Below are 13,823 nucleotides of genomic sequence, written 5' to 3'. Positions count from 1 at the left end.
ATCACACCAACATATGTAAAATGAAAAGAAAACATTCATAAACAAAATTTATATGTGATCGTCCCACCAATAAACAAAGATGTTCATATAGTATAAACATACAAAATTTACGCAAAAATATAATTTATTCAGTTAATAGTAACTTCTGAGTCATAAAATTATATAATTATATCACATCGATCATAAGCTTTTTTTATAGCTTCAACTATGACTTATCTCTTATGTTTCATTTTTCTATATCTTTCCCATTGTGAACGTCTCGAGGGTCCAGGCTCATCTGCACTCTAGGGACGGTTTCACCCATATAATCTAATTCTTCGTATATCAAACTCAACATCTGTCAAAGCTTCATTTCGAATAAAATTGTGCAGTCTCATGCAAGCAATGACAATGTCCCTTTGAATATCAATGGAGTATGTGTGCATGCCCCTAAAATCTGCCCATCTTACTTTTAATACCCAAAAAAAAAAATTCATTTTTTTTCTTGTTTAAAATGCGTTTTTTACCTCTATTTTTTTTTTTTATCGATTGCATTTTGTACCTCTAACGATTAAAAAATAAATAAAATCGACTTTTTCAACATAAAATACACGTTTTTTAAAGAAATAAAAATAATAAGAATCCATTTTTTTAAGCTATGGTTAATTTGTTTTTTATGTGGGATTTTATGACAATATATGGATGTTATGTTTTTTTTTTTTTTTTTAATCAATAATATTTTATTTTGCTCAAGATAAATTGATGGTTAGACTTATTTTCATCATAAAATACACAATTATATAAATACTCAATAGTGATTTTTTTTCAAAAAAATATATATATATATATATATATTGAAAACATAAACAAAATGTCTAATATATATATATATATATATATAATAGAGGGGAGCGCTCGGGTGACACTCTTAGGATGTCCTATGTGGGTTAGAAATTTCGGACAAAGCTGATTTTTTGTGAAGAAGATCTATATAGTGAGGAGATCATCTTCACCAAAAATCAGCCCAATCTGAAACTTCTAACCCCATCAAAATTATTTTAGAATTGTGTACCGTCAAATTTTTATCAAAAATTTGTAAACCACTTTTAATGGACTTGTAAGTTTCATATTAGCTTGATTTTTCATAAGGATGATCTCCTCACTATAGAGATTATCCTCACAAAAAATCAGTCTAATCCAAAACTTTAAGTCATATAAGACAAATTTTGTCAACCACTGTTATCATCCTAAGATTGCCAGCCGAGCGCTCTCATATATATGTATATGGGTCGGATTATTTTGACAAAATCCTAGACAACATTCTAGAAAAATTTTATCTTCTATGACTAAATTTTTTTTGGAATGGGCTAATTTTTTGAGATGATGACCTCTATAGTTAGTAGATCATCCTCGCAAAAAATCAGTCAATTTTGAAACTTCTAATCTCATGAAAATTGGTTACAAACTAACAGTAAAAAATTGACTTCACAATTCTTTAACTTTTAAACTAGGGTTAGAAATTTCAGAATTCGTCGTTTTTTTGTGAGAGTGATTTCTCACCATAGAGATCATCCTCACAAAAAATCAGCCCATTCCAAAACTTTTAGTCCATATAAGACAAAATGCTTTGTCTGAAATAGTGTCTAGGATTTTAGCAAAAGAACACTACCTTATGTATGTGGCTTAAAAGTTTTAGATTGAGCTGATTTTTTGTGAGGATGATCTCTATGGTGAGGAGATCATCCTCACCAAAAATCACCGGAACTTGAAACTTCTAAGTCCATCAAAAGTGATTTAGAATTGTGAACCGTCGATTTGTTATCGAAAATTTGTAAATCACTTTTGATGGACTTAAAAATTTCATATTTGATTGATTTTTTTATGAGAATGATCTACTCACCATAGAGATCTTCTTCATTCAATCTAAAACTTTTAAGCCACATAGGACAAACGCACTGACTCCCTAACGTTGGCTACTGAACACCACTCTATATGTATACTTTGTATTACTTCTCAACTCAAAAGAAGACAACCAATCCAATTTTCTCATGTCAATGATGGATACAAACTAAGAGTGAGGGAAAAACTTATAAGCATATACTGGAAATAATCTTCCTTTTAATTTTTGGTTTTTTCATTCTTATTTTATTCATTAACTATTCTTGGGATTGTTCAAGCTCAGGAAGCTGTCTGGGCCTGAACCTTGTAACATTTGCTGCTGGAGATGAGTTGAAACCATCCATTTCACCATTTGATCTAAGAGGATTTCTTTGGTAGTTGGGGTAGGTCCTCATTCTTGCTTCCTACACATTCATAATCAAAACAAATTATTAATTAAAATCATAATGTATTGGCCCTTGATATATTATTTCGTCTTATAAAGCCAAAAAGGAAATTCTTTTTATAATTTTGCAATGATATTTTTTTTTAAGGGTTGGGTTCCGCTGACTCAAGAAATAACATTAGATCTTGACTATGTAAATACAAATCCAACAGTTGGCAAGTATAATCAAGATAAGCATCATTAGGATATGATCCTAACAAAACGTCAATCTTTGGATCTTATTTTTAAATGGTTGGGATGTTGTGTTATTGTTTGAGTCAGATTCTTTAGTTAACGGAACCCGACCTTTTTTTCAGTAACTTTGTAAAATTATGTAATATTTATAAAATGTACCATTGCACAATGACATTACGACCACTTGTTCTTTTTGCAATCCACCGTTGAGTCATTCTTGACACGAAGATCATCTTCACCAAAAGTCAACATATCCTAACATTGGTAATTATATCCTTATTTTTATTTTTATTTTAAAAACCGTTAAATTATTTTTCAAGATTCTTCGTATTTAAGCTAAGTTTTAGTAAAATATGTCAGAATGGATTGATTTTTAGTGCAAAAGGTCTTCAAGGCATGGACAACATAATTAGTGCAGTTGTATTGTCTAAAATATTATCGATAATATGCTTAACAAAAATAAACTAACCTGATTCAAATTTGGTAACCTTGGACTTGAATTCAAGTTGTAGGAGGAACTCGGTCCATTGCTATAAGTGTCGAAATTGCTACTTGCTTCAGTACTACCCAAATTTTTTAGTCGATTGAGCTCTGGTAATAAGACTGACCCAAGGTCAGGTCTATCCTTCTTTCGTAGCTCGGCACATTTTAGTGCCAACTTTGCATATGCTAGAGTATCTTCCATAGGCCAATCTGGTACCGTAGGATCAAGCATTTGTGCAAATGTACCTTTTTCGATGGACCTCTCAACATGATGTGCAAGACCCATTGGAGGCTTTGCAGTAATAATTTGAAGCAACATTATCCCAAGAGAGTATACATCTGATTTAGTACCCAACATGCCTGTTTGTTGATACTCTGGGTCTATATAACAAAATGTTCCTGCGGCCGACGTCATGTGATATTGTGTGGCGTTGTCAGCTACTGAAGGTGGGACTAATCGTGCTAGGCCCACGTCACTGATCTTGCACACGTAATTGCGGTCTAAGAGGATGTTACCTGGCTTAAGGTCACGGTGGACTAGGGGCTCAGGCTTTGTTTGGTGAAGGAATAGAAGTCCTGTTGCAATCTCTGCAGCTATCTTAAATCGAATTCTCCATGGGATCGAAGGAGTGTTATCCTTCCGAAAAAGTCTATCATCTAAGCTTCCATAGTCCATGTATTCATACACCAGACATCCGAGCTCAGGACTAGCTCCTAGAAGTAAGACCATGTTTGGATGTCGAATGCAGCTCAATACCTCTACCTGTGTGCATGATCATCTATGGAATAAATCACGATATGCACACTAACCCATATTGATTTACATATGCATGCATGAATATATACACATAAAAATTTATAAACATATATACTTACTTTTACTTATAAGGATCACGTGAACATCATGTTAGACAATCCAACTGATTAATGAATTCTTCATATTGGAGAGAGTATTCACCAGAAAAGATAATTGTTATTCTAACATACCTAATCTATAATAAAAAGTTGACTTGAAATTGAAAAATCTAGATGGAAACTTTTATTTACAGAGTTACTATTGGCGCACAAACTTTTACTCATAACACACCACGGTTTCTAAATTTCAGAAGGATTGGTGTGGTAAAAGTTTGTGTGACAATAGAATTTCTCATTTTTTTAATGATGTTAGCCATGTAGGATTATATTGATTCAGACGATGATAATCATCTTAGTAAGGATGACATATTATACAGTTGATTTGTGCAACATAATGTTCACGATTGTTCTTCAAGCAGAGTACAAATAGAGATGTGCCATGTGTGTGTGTGTGCATGCATTATTTACTATTGCCACACTATTATTGGTTTAGGGTTTAGGGTTTATGTGATCTTCAAGCAGGAGTACAAATAGAGATGTGCATGTGTGTGTGAATGCATTATTTACTATTGCCACACCACTAATAGTAATAATAATTATACATAACCTACCTCTTGTTGGAATTGCTTCATCCCTTGTGCTGCATCTGCTCTTAAAACCTTAATGGCAACTGGTGTGTGATCAAGACTGGCTCTATACACTGGCCCATATCCACCTTCACCGATCTTCAACGAATCAGAGAAGTAATTTGTTGCAATTTCGATCTCTTCTATGGTATACCTTCGATATCGAATATCACTCCTAGCCAAAGCATTCATGACTCTCCTTTTCTCAGAATCTATTTCAAACATGTTGTTGTTCGCCATCACGACGTCCTTCGTCCTCTTGGCTTCCAATTCAGCTAGTCTTTGTGATGCTTCGGCTGCTTCCATGGCCGCCATGGCCTTTGCCTTCTCCATTCTTGCGACCATAATGGCTGCCTCTTCGGACAACCTTGCTTCCTCGCACATTTGATCTTCATCCTTCTTCCATTGTTGAATCTCTATAGCCTGAAAAATCAAGCCATCATGGCTGCAATATCTTCTTTTCTATAAATATATCTTGGGTTATTAACCAAATTAATCACAATACCAACCATCGTTTTAAGGGAAAATTATTAAAAGAGCGTTAAATATTTTAATATTTATAATAGTAAAAATCTATTTTTTTCAAAAATTACCAAAAACAAATTAAGTCGGTGGACAATCCAATGTTTTAATGTGTTAAAATGCATTATTTTACAAAAAACTCCAAATGATTAAAACGTTGGACCATCCAGCATTTTAATAGATTACTTAAACACCCTAGCAATTTATCCTCCATTTAAAATGTTGGACAGTCCAGCGAGTTACTAAGACGTTACACTATCGAACTATTTAATTCCTTTTGGATAATTTTTAGAAAAATAGATTCTTTTTTATAAATATTTAATTCTCTTTTAAAAATTTTCCCTTGTTTTAAAACTCACCGAATCAAATTGAAAGTCAGCTACTTGACTACTTGACTATTGGACATGATTTCAAGGTGACTCGGCACCTAGACTCAATGGAACAACTCATCAAGTCACATAGGCGATCATCGAGTCAACTCATTAACTAAATTGAGTCAGCTCCAAAATATATGAAATATTTTGTTTCACCTGATCAACTCCACTCACGAGTCAAGGCTTGATTCACACGAGTCAAATTTCGAGTTTTGGGACTTTGGGACCAACTAGTCGATAAACATTTGAGATGACCACCGTGTTTTCAAACACTAATGAGTAATGACTTGCCTCTTGACCTTAGTCTACCATGATAGACTAGTATAAAATGACCTAAATGCCCTTTACTTATTGATCATCCCAAGGCAAAAATTTGATTCTTTTAATCTTACCTTTTGTTTGGCTGACAATGCTTCTTTGCAGGCTGAATTATACATGTCCATGGTCTGTTTTAGCTCCAGTTTTAGTCTCTTCATTTCAGCTTCTATCTGTCAGAAAGAGGGCATTCTTGTCATTTATTTTATCTTGAAAAACATTTAAAATAAATAAATAATTTTTTTTAAGACCATGAGTGCATGACTCTTGGACCCACTTATCATTAAAAAATGGGGAAATTACTTAGAAGGACCTCGCGGAGGGACTACTTTCTAAATAGTCCCTAAATTTTCGATGGTAGTTTGGTAGGGTATTTAGTAAACTTTTCTTTTCTAATGGTCTCTCATTTTTAGTGAACTCACCACTTTTTTATTTGCTATCGTGTTCACCACTTTTATTGATTGTTGAACTCAATGCTTTTAATTTACTATCAAGTTCACAATTTTTACTGTCGAACTCACCATTATTTATTGTCGAGTTCACCACTTTTTATTTAAAAAATGATTAACTCGACACTGGTAAAACCCACCCATTTTCAAGCTTTGAGTTTTTTTACTAAAATACATGGAAAGATTGACTAAAAACTTGAGATAATGACTTGTTTAGATGATTTCACCTAGAAAAATCATCCTTAATCGATTTTCATCCAAAAATTAAGAATAAAAAAAAAAACCCTAATTTTTTAATATTTCTTCAAAATATGTGAAAAACCCTTAAAAATAGCTTCTTCTTCCTTCTTAAATCTTTTCCAACATAATGAAATCTCTTAAACTAGATTGAGATGCCAAATATCCAATATTTTTAGATGAAAACAATGGATTCAAATGTTTCAAGCATTCAATTGTGAGAAATGTGGGAGATGAGGTCAGGGAATGTTAAGAAAAGAAAATTTTACTAAACTAAATGGATTATTAAAAGACCACTCAAAACTTAGAGATTATTTAGAAATAAGTCCCTTCACAAGGATCCTTTAAGTAATTTTTCATAAAAAGATTGTTTCAGCCTTAGGTCTCTCTCTCTCTCTGAAAAATCAAAATGATCTCAATCAAAATATTTCAAAACATTACGAGATATTCTCAAACATGCCCGAAGAATTCATGGAGCATTCAATGTTCCAAGGTCATGTTCCATTCCATTTTTTGTCGAAACATTTTGAAATGTATGAACTTTTCAAAACATAATTCTTGAAAAAAAAAAAAAAAAAAAATTTGTGGTCATGTCACATCGAAGTATTGCATAAGAAATAATTGTAAATTTTGATCAAATTTATTGTTGTACTTACGGACGTCGACGATTGTGAGGAGAATGAGTTAATGGGGCTTTCGAACGTGTTGGAGAATTCTAAACTGTTGCTATTAGCTGATCGAAAACCAAATGATCCTGAAAAATCACCTTCATCCAATATTGAGTCACGACTAGCTGATTGTCGTGGTGTAAACATCAGCTGGTCAAGATTTTCCATAAAAAAGTTGTTGTTGTTAGCAATGGTCGGACTGGGTGGAACTTTCTCTCTAGGGGATGTTCTCATGTATTCTTTGTTCCTCTCCCATGGAATTTTGTCTTGAAATCCAATTCTTTCATTTCCCCTCACATTATAAGCTGTTCTGTTTCACAAACAACCATGGTATTAATATAGGAAAATTGTGGGGACTTTGTTTTTCACTGTGTTGATGTGATAGTCATAGATATATTTTCTCGAGATACGAGTAAAAAGCATCAACGATTATGTGATTATCTACATGTCAGAAATGTGAGAATCACAGTAAATCCTAATGTCACCCTAGCATTACTCATTAATATATGATCCAACTTGACAAGTGCCTTTAAGTTTTCTCACTCAAAAACACTTCAAATATATTTATAAGCGATCAAAGTTGTACGAAATGCCTTCTCCCCATATATGTGGAGAGAGATTCTATTGGTATGCCAACTTTTACTTAAGGCACATCAATCCCTTGAAATCAAATGCATGTTTACATATAAGTTTGGTGTGTTAAAAATAATATACATTAGTCCCAATAACACATCAACTCTCTAGACTTCATGTTTTACATTATGTTTAGAAAAAATGTTTAATAAAAATCTTCTTTTGTGAGACCTAAATTGAAATTCAACACCATTTCTTTTATAAAAAAAATTATTTATTTTAGAGTTCAAAAATTTTTACACTATATCAGTCCATATAGATATTGAAAAATGTTTGGCACAATCTTTGACTCTCTTTAGGGCCTCCGAACGCTTCCCTATATATATCAGGATTCTCCTCAGGAACGGTAGGTCAAGTGTTCGAAACCCCACGAAGTAGTGAATTTCTTGGGGTCACCTTCCAAGTCCAATTGACCCTCAACTCAATCGATTGCACATAGGACTTCCCAAGAGGATTGTGCATATGACCATGGGATTAGTCTCACCTGAGTGGTGGGGATAGGGGGATAGTTGAGCAAACATGAAATCCAACAATCATGATCAAACATGTATCTAAACTATAAATCCTATATCCTCAAAATACTTCTTGACGATTGGACTTTGTTTCTTTAACAAGTCAATGGATCCCAACCCTACATATATGTGGGTCTTGATCTGGTGATTCATGGAAAAACACATTATCCCGACCACTAAACAAAAAATCCAACTATCTAAATCGAGCAAGAAAGTCAATGTGAATCATTCGTTATAATGAAAAATTGGCAGAGTTTATTAGAAATTGGCCGAGTTAACTGGTTTTGATGTTTGTAATTAATAGAGTTTTTTTTTTTTTTTTTTAAATAATTTAAAATTTTATGATTGATTATCTATTGATTCAGCTTACACAAAGAGAAAATAATTATGAATTTAACTACAAACATTTATTTAAATCCATTTTAACTAGATGATTCGGGTGAGACGAGTTGACTCGGACGAGTCAGATCGGTCTCGTACCGAGTTTGAAAAGCATAGGTTAGTTTAAGCTTAACTTACTTGATGGCATCTTCACTAGACGAATAATCAGATGGAAGCTGAGGCTGAGCTTGTTGCCGGGGTGGTGGGGCTTCATTGATAGGTGCTGGGGTTGCATTGATTGGTGCTGATCGACTCGCAGATCGGAGGGTCACGGTTTTTCCTTTTGATACAGCAATCACAGAACAATACTCTGGTACCGACTTACTCAAGGCAGTCGGCACATCTTGATTCCTTAACCTCCAACTAAGATTATGAAAATTTTCGATATATCAATTGTTTCAAATATTTGATGCCCCAATCGACAATCTAATTAAAGAGTATAAGAAATATAAACAGGGTCACAATCGGGGGGCAACTATTTGTTACAACGTTTTTTACAATGTTCGGATGCCATCCATTTTACAAGATCGGATGGCATTCGGTGGTGTTGTAAAAATTATTGAAAAATGGTTGGTATCTAGATGGTTTTGTTAAAAATATTGTATCAGATAATTGTCCCTCATAGTGACCAATATTATATGAGCCGGGATCATTTCTTTGTTAAAATAAATGTTAATTAATATTTATTTAAAATTGATTCAAATAAAATTAATTTAGTTTACTTTAAAATAATATTTAAAAGTTTCTTTTTGATTGGTGTATTTTTTTGTTAAAGTAAAAGTAAGTATTTTTTATTTAGAATATTTCTATTGGTTGACATCTTTTCACATGGATTGAATATTGTAAAAGTACTTTTTGACTCATTTTTCAAATAATTTGTAAATTCCAGATTACTTCTGAATTTTTTGAAGGGATTTTTAAACTTATAAATAAGAACTTATTCTAAGCTCTTTCTTCATTCCAAGATTCTCCCTTTGAGAGCTCTTAATGGCTTTTAGTTATAAGAAAATTTTAATAATTTTATTATTATTATTATTATTATTATTATTATTATTATATTAGAAAGAAAGAAATGTATGTATCCGAGATACTATGTGACAAATTTTCTCAAAATAATGTAAATTTTGAGAAAATATACAATTGTAATAAAACTGGGTTTTGTTGTATCGTAAAGACAAGCTCGCCAATAATACATGTACATCTTCGTGTTCAATAGAAGTGGGGGTGTCTGTTGTCTATAAGACAACGTAAATTACTACGTGCCTCAGAACAATTTTCTTCTTTATTTTCAATTTTTTTTTCTCAATAATGTTCACTCACATCTTGACAGAATAAATGTAAAATCTAATAATCAGGATTAAGTATGTATCTAGAGAATATATCACGAATCTTTACAATAAAGCCCAACTATGTGATTTCACATGCACATAGTCGAGATCTAGTAACAAAGTTCAGATTCAGCAAGTATTCAATGGGGGTTCAAATTGGTTAATTCGGATATATTAGGAAAAGCTTCGGTAAAAAGTCGATAAATTTTCAAAAATTATACAAAATATGTTTTTAGATTTCTTACCCTTACCCTTATCATCATTTTCAATCTCTCTAAAAATCCCATCTTCTCTTTCATGTTTGAATGTTGAAAAAAAAAATTGAAGATGAATATGAAGGGTAAAAATGTTACCATTTTTCATAATTAATTGAGGAGTCCTTGATTAATTTGTCAATTTAATTGGTTGACCCCTAACTTGAAGAATTAGGGGTTGTGTGTGTGTGTGTGTGTGTGTGTGTGTGTGTGTGTGTGTGTGTGAGAGAGAGAGAGAGAGAGAGAGAGAGAGAGAGAGACCTTGAAAGAAGATTTCTTGATGATGCACCCACTACAATACTGGTGATGAAGTTGCTCTTGATATAAGCAACAATTGCCTCTACGACATCCACATCATCAAGGACTATCTCCTTAACTTTAACCTGAAATCCTTACCATTCATCACAATATGGTGTGAGAAATTATTTGTTAAGTTGGGTAGGATTTGATTCAGTCATGCATTGTACATCAACTATATTAACTTATTGATCAAGATTGACCAATCAAGATGCTCATAATAGGCAGTGCAATATTCATGATCCAACCATAAGAAAAATGCTGAAGTGACCTCAGGCTGTAACCTCATATCACACTTCTTGACATGAAAGTGTATGGGAACCATCGATGCTTTCATCGAGAAACAAGTGAAAAAGAATCTAGCAATATGAGGTTCCAGCCTGAGGTCACACCAGCACGACCCTAACCTTGAATGCCTAAATAGGGAAAAGATTTGCTATTTTCGAATTTTATAAGCTGATGAGCCAATGGTACAATGCCATTGTTGTGTAAATGTCTTGTATTCTATTGCACTATGCAGAACTACGAGGGTGCATGAGACAACGTTTCGACCCGATTTTTTTAAAGGGTACGACAAGGGCTATTTTTGAATTTTATAAGTTGATGAACCAATGGTAAGATGCCATTGTTGTGAAAATGTCTTGTATTCTGTTGCACTAGGCAGAGCTACGGGGTGCATGGAACAGTGTTCCAACCTGATTTTTTTAAAGGGTATGAAAAGGGCAATCATGTAATATTTTCTTAAGGGTTTTATATTTTGGGGGACTTTCTATTTTGAGGAGTTTTACTTATTTTGGTAACTCTCGGTTATATATAAATAGAGATCTCTAGGGTTGTAAATATATGAGAAAATGGTTATTGTTCTTGTTTTGTTCTGTGGACATAGGCACATTGCCAACCATGTAAATCCTTGAATTTTGTGCATTTGAGTTATATTTGCTATGTCATTTTTTCAGTCATGTGTATTGAAAAACTTCTAAAATAAAGCACTTAACCTGCTTCAAAATTTTCTATCCACTAAGCAAATACTCTTACTCATTTAATGCACGTGACGTCATGCCATTGGTTCATCAACTTAGCACATACTTTTTTAAACAACAAATATTTGTCCCAAATAGGGGTGTCATGCCTGAATTTGAATTAAATGATTCAAAGTGTGATTTTGAAGACCCCACACACACGGTTCCAACAGATGTCAAAGAGGTATTCTAGAAAAAATTTACATCTCAGCCTCTTGTGATCATGACTTACATTTGATTTATAAAAAATAAAAAAATAAGTTTTTGAATGTAGATCCATATCTTTAAAATGAATGGCTACTAAACTCCAACATTTTAAGTGTGAAATCTAGTTGTATCGTTAATATGGCGCTCTTTCAACCGTTGAAACTGTGCTATAGGAACTGTCTACTATAGAGGATCCACTTCCCTTTGTAAAAGTTAAAGCTCAGTATTATTAGGTGAAGGTAGGTTTTGAACATAAATCATGGCATCAAGTATCAACAATCATAGGCTTTAACCAACTTATCTAATTGGCACCTTCATCATTAATCGAAGTTGTTGTTATATTGACTTTCTTGTAGATCACAACTTAATTCCAAATGCCACAAAATATACATCACAAAAAAATACCATCGTGTCAATAGGACATTGTTTCATAATATAAACATAAGTGTCCATTCCCCACCAATTGAACAATCTATATAAAAAATACATAATCTACCTTTTTGCGAGCACAAAATCCACGATAAGGAAGAAAAAGTTGTTTGATCTCATATTCAGATGGATCGCGATTAGGTGGAAGGGGAGGTTCATTTGGGCCCGGGACACCTAAATCCACAGGAAAAAATAAAATAATGACGACAACAACAATGATGATGATGATGATGATGATGAAAGAGAGAGATGTACTTACGGGTTCTAACCCTAACATGGATGAGGGTGACAGCTAGATTGTTCGTTGTGAGATTATCAACGGCCCATTTGACTGCGGATTGACTGTTCTTGTCCTTATCGATTGCTACCGCCGTCGATTGAGGGGAGTCAATGGCCGCCATAAAAAGATTGGTAAGGTTGTATGATGAGATTTCGCTTTACGATCACCGATATGGGTGATCATCATATTTCATGTCCCACCACCCCCAACCACAACCACCACCACCTCCACCACAACCAAGAGTAAAGAGAGAAGAGAAGAAGAATCAAACCTCTCTCTCTCTCTCTCTCTCTCTCTCTCTCTCAACTATATCAGTCGGCGTATGTGGACCCTCCATTACCGAAACAGACTTACCTAATTTCAAATGGATCTCCACCAATCTTTCGTTTCTTTCCTTTTGTGCATGTATTTGACTTTGACCTGGTCTAAAATTTTCAGTTTTAAGTTAATTCTTGACAACTACTAGCCACGTGGCAAAAAAAATACACGTTTATAACTGAAGAATCCATGCAAGGGCCTAAAAAACATGAATTATCAATGGATCAGATCAAACCCAAAATCCGATCTGATTCAACAACTTTGGATGTGGATCCATTGAGGTGTTGGGTTCCAACAAGGATCCGATCCGATAAGAATTCAATTTGATAATCTGTCAGATTGGCGGATCTTGTCCTGATCCCATAAAATATGATTTATTAATCCTAAAACACGTCTCTTAAAAATCTAAAAATTAACATTAACAATTAAGTAACAATAACTAGGAAATTATTTTTTTTACGTTTTCTATTTTAAAAATTAATTTAAAAATAACACGTCTCTTAAAAATCTAAAAATTAACATTAACAATTAATTAGCAATTAATTAACAATAACTAACAATACGTTTTCTATTTTAAAAAATAACACGTCTCTTAAAAATCTAAAAATTAACATTAACAATTAATTAACAATAACTAACAAATCCTAAAAGGAAATCTAAAATTATCATTAAAATTAATTAAAAACTAACACATCTCTTAAAAATCTAAAATTAAATTAACAATTAATTAACAATCTAATTAACAATAACTAAAAAATTAATAAAACACATCTCTTAAAAATCTAAAATTAATTAACAATTAATTAGCAATTAATTAACAATAACTAACAAATTCTAAAACACATCTCTTAAAAATCTAAAATTTAACATTAACAATAACTAGCAAATCCTAGAAAATTATTTCTTTTACGTTTTCTATTTTAAAAATTAAAACTTAATTTAAAAATAACACGTCTCTTAAAAATTAACAAATTAACAAATCTGATTTTTATTTCGCTAAAAATTAACAAATCTGATCTTATTTCGCGGACACGTGTCTTAAAAATCTAGAAATTAATTCTTATCATATATATATAGAAATATACTAAACTTAAACTTCTAAAAATCGAATAAATCTTTAAAAAATTTAGAAATTAATT

At 32.6% G+C, this 13,823-nt stretch overlaps 1 protein-coding gene across 1 annotated transcript; it reads right to left on the bottom strand.

Annotated features, from left to right (window-relative positions):
- Window positions 1-1,997: 1,997 nt before the first annotated feature.
- LOC147410486 (U-box domain-containing protein 51-like) lies at window positions 1,998-12,663 on the bottom strand. Its single transcript, XM_086435948.1, has 9 exons — window positions 12,346-12,663; window positions 12,154-12,260; window positions 10,396-10,517; window positions 8,691-8,915; window positions 7,015-7,336; window positions 5,750-5,845; window positions 4,447-4,884; window positions 2,967-3,743; window positions 1,998-2,282 (listed from the first exon to the last, which is right to left on the bottom strand). The coding sequence occupies exons 1-9, from the start codon at window positions 12,485-12,487 to the stop codon at window positions 2,136-2,138; spliced, it is 2,376 nt and encodes a 791-aa protein (XP_086292074.1). The 5' UTR covers window positions 12,488-12,663; the 3' UTR covers window positions 1,998-2,135.
- Between the last annotated feature and the right edge of the window lie 1,160 nt (window positions 12,664-13,823).

Source organism: Akebia trifoliata, chromosome 1 (genome assembly GCF_017979445.1).
Source record: "Akebia trifoliata isolate Shusen 1 chromosome 1, ASM1797944v1, whole genome shotgun sequence".
Taxonomy (NCBI): Eukaryota; Viridiplantae; Streptophyta; class Magnoliopsida; order Ranunculales; family Lardizabalaceae; genus Akebia; species Akebia trifoliata.
This window is presented reverse-complemented; position numbering and strand designations above follow the sequence as displayed.

Coding starts and splice junctions, on each gene's coding strand:
- LOC147410486 (XM_086435948.1), bottom strand. CDS start 12,487: ATGGCGGCCATTGACTCCCCTCAATCGACGGCGGTAGCAATCGATAAG. Junction 12,261..12,345: donor CCATGTTAGGGTTAGAACCC/GTAAGTACATCT, acceptor CTGTGGATTTAG/GTGTCCCGGGCCCAAATGAA. Junction 2,283..2,966: donor GGTTACCAAATTTGAATCAG/GTTAGTTTATTT, acceptor ATGAATGTGTAG/GAAGCAAGAATGAGGACCTA.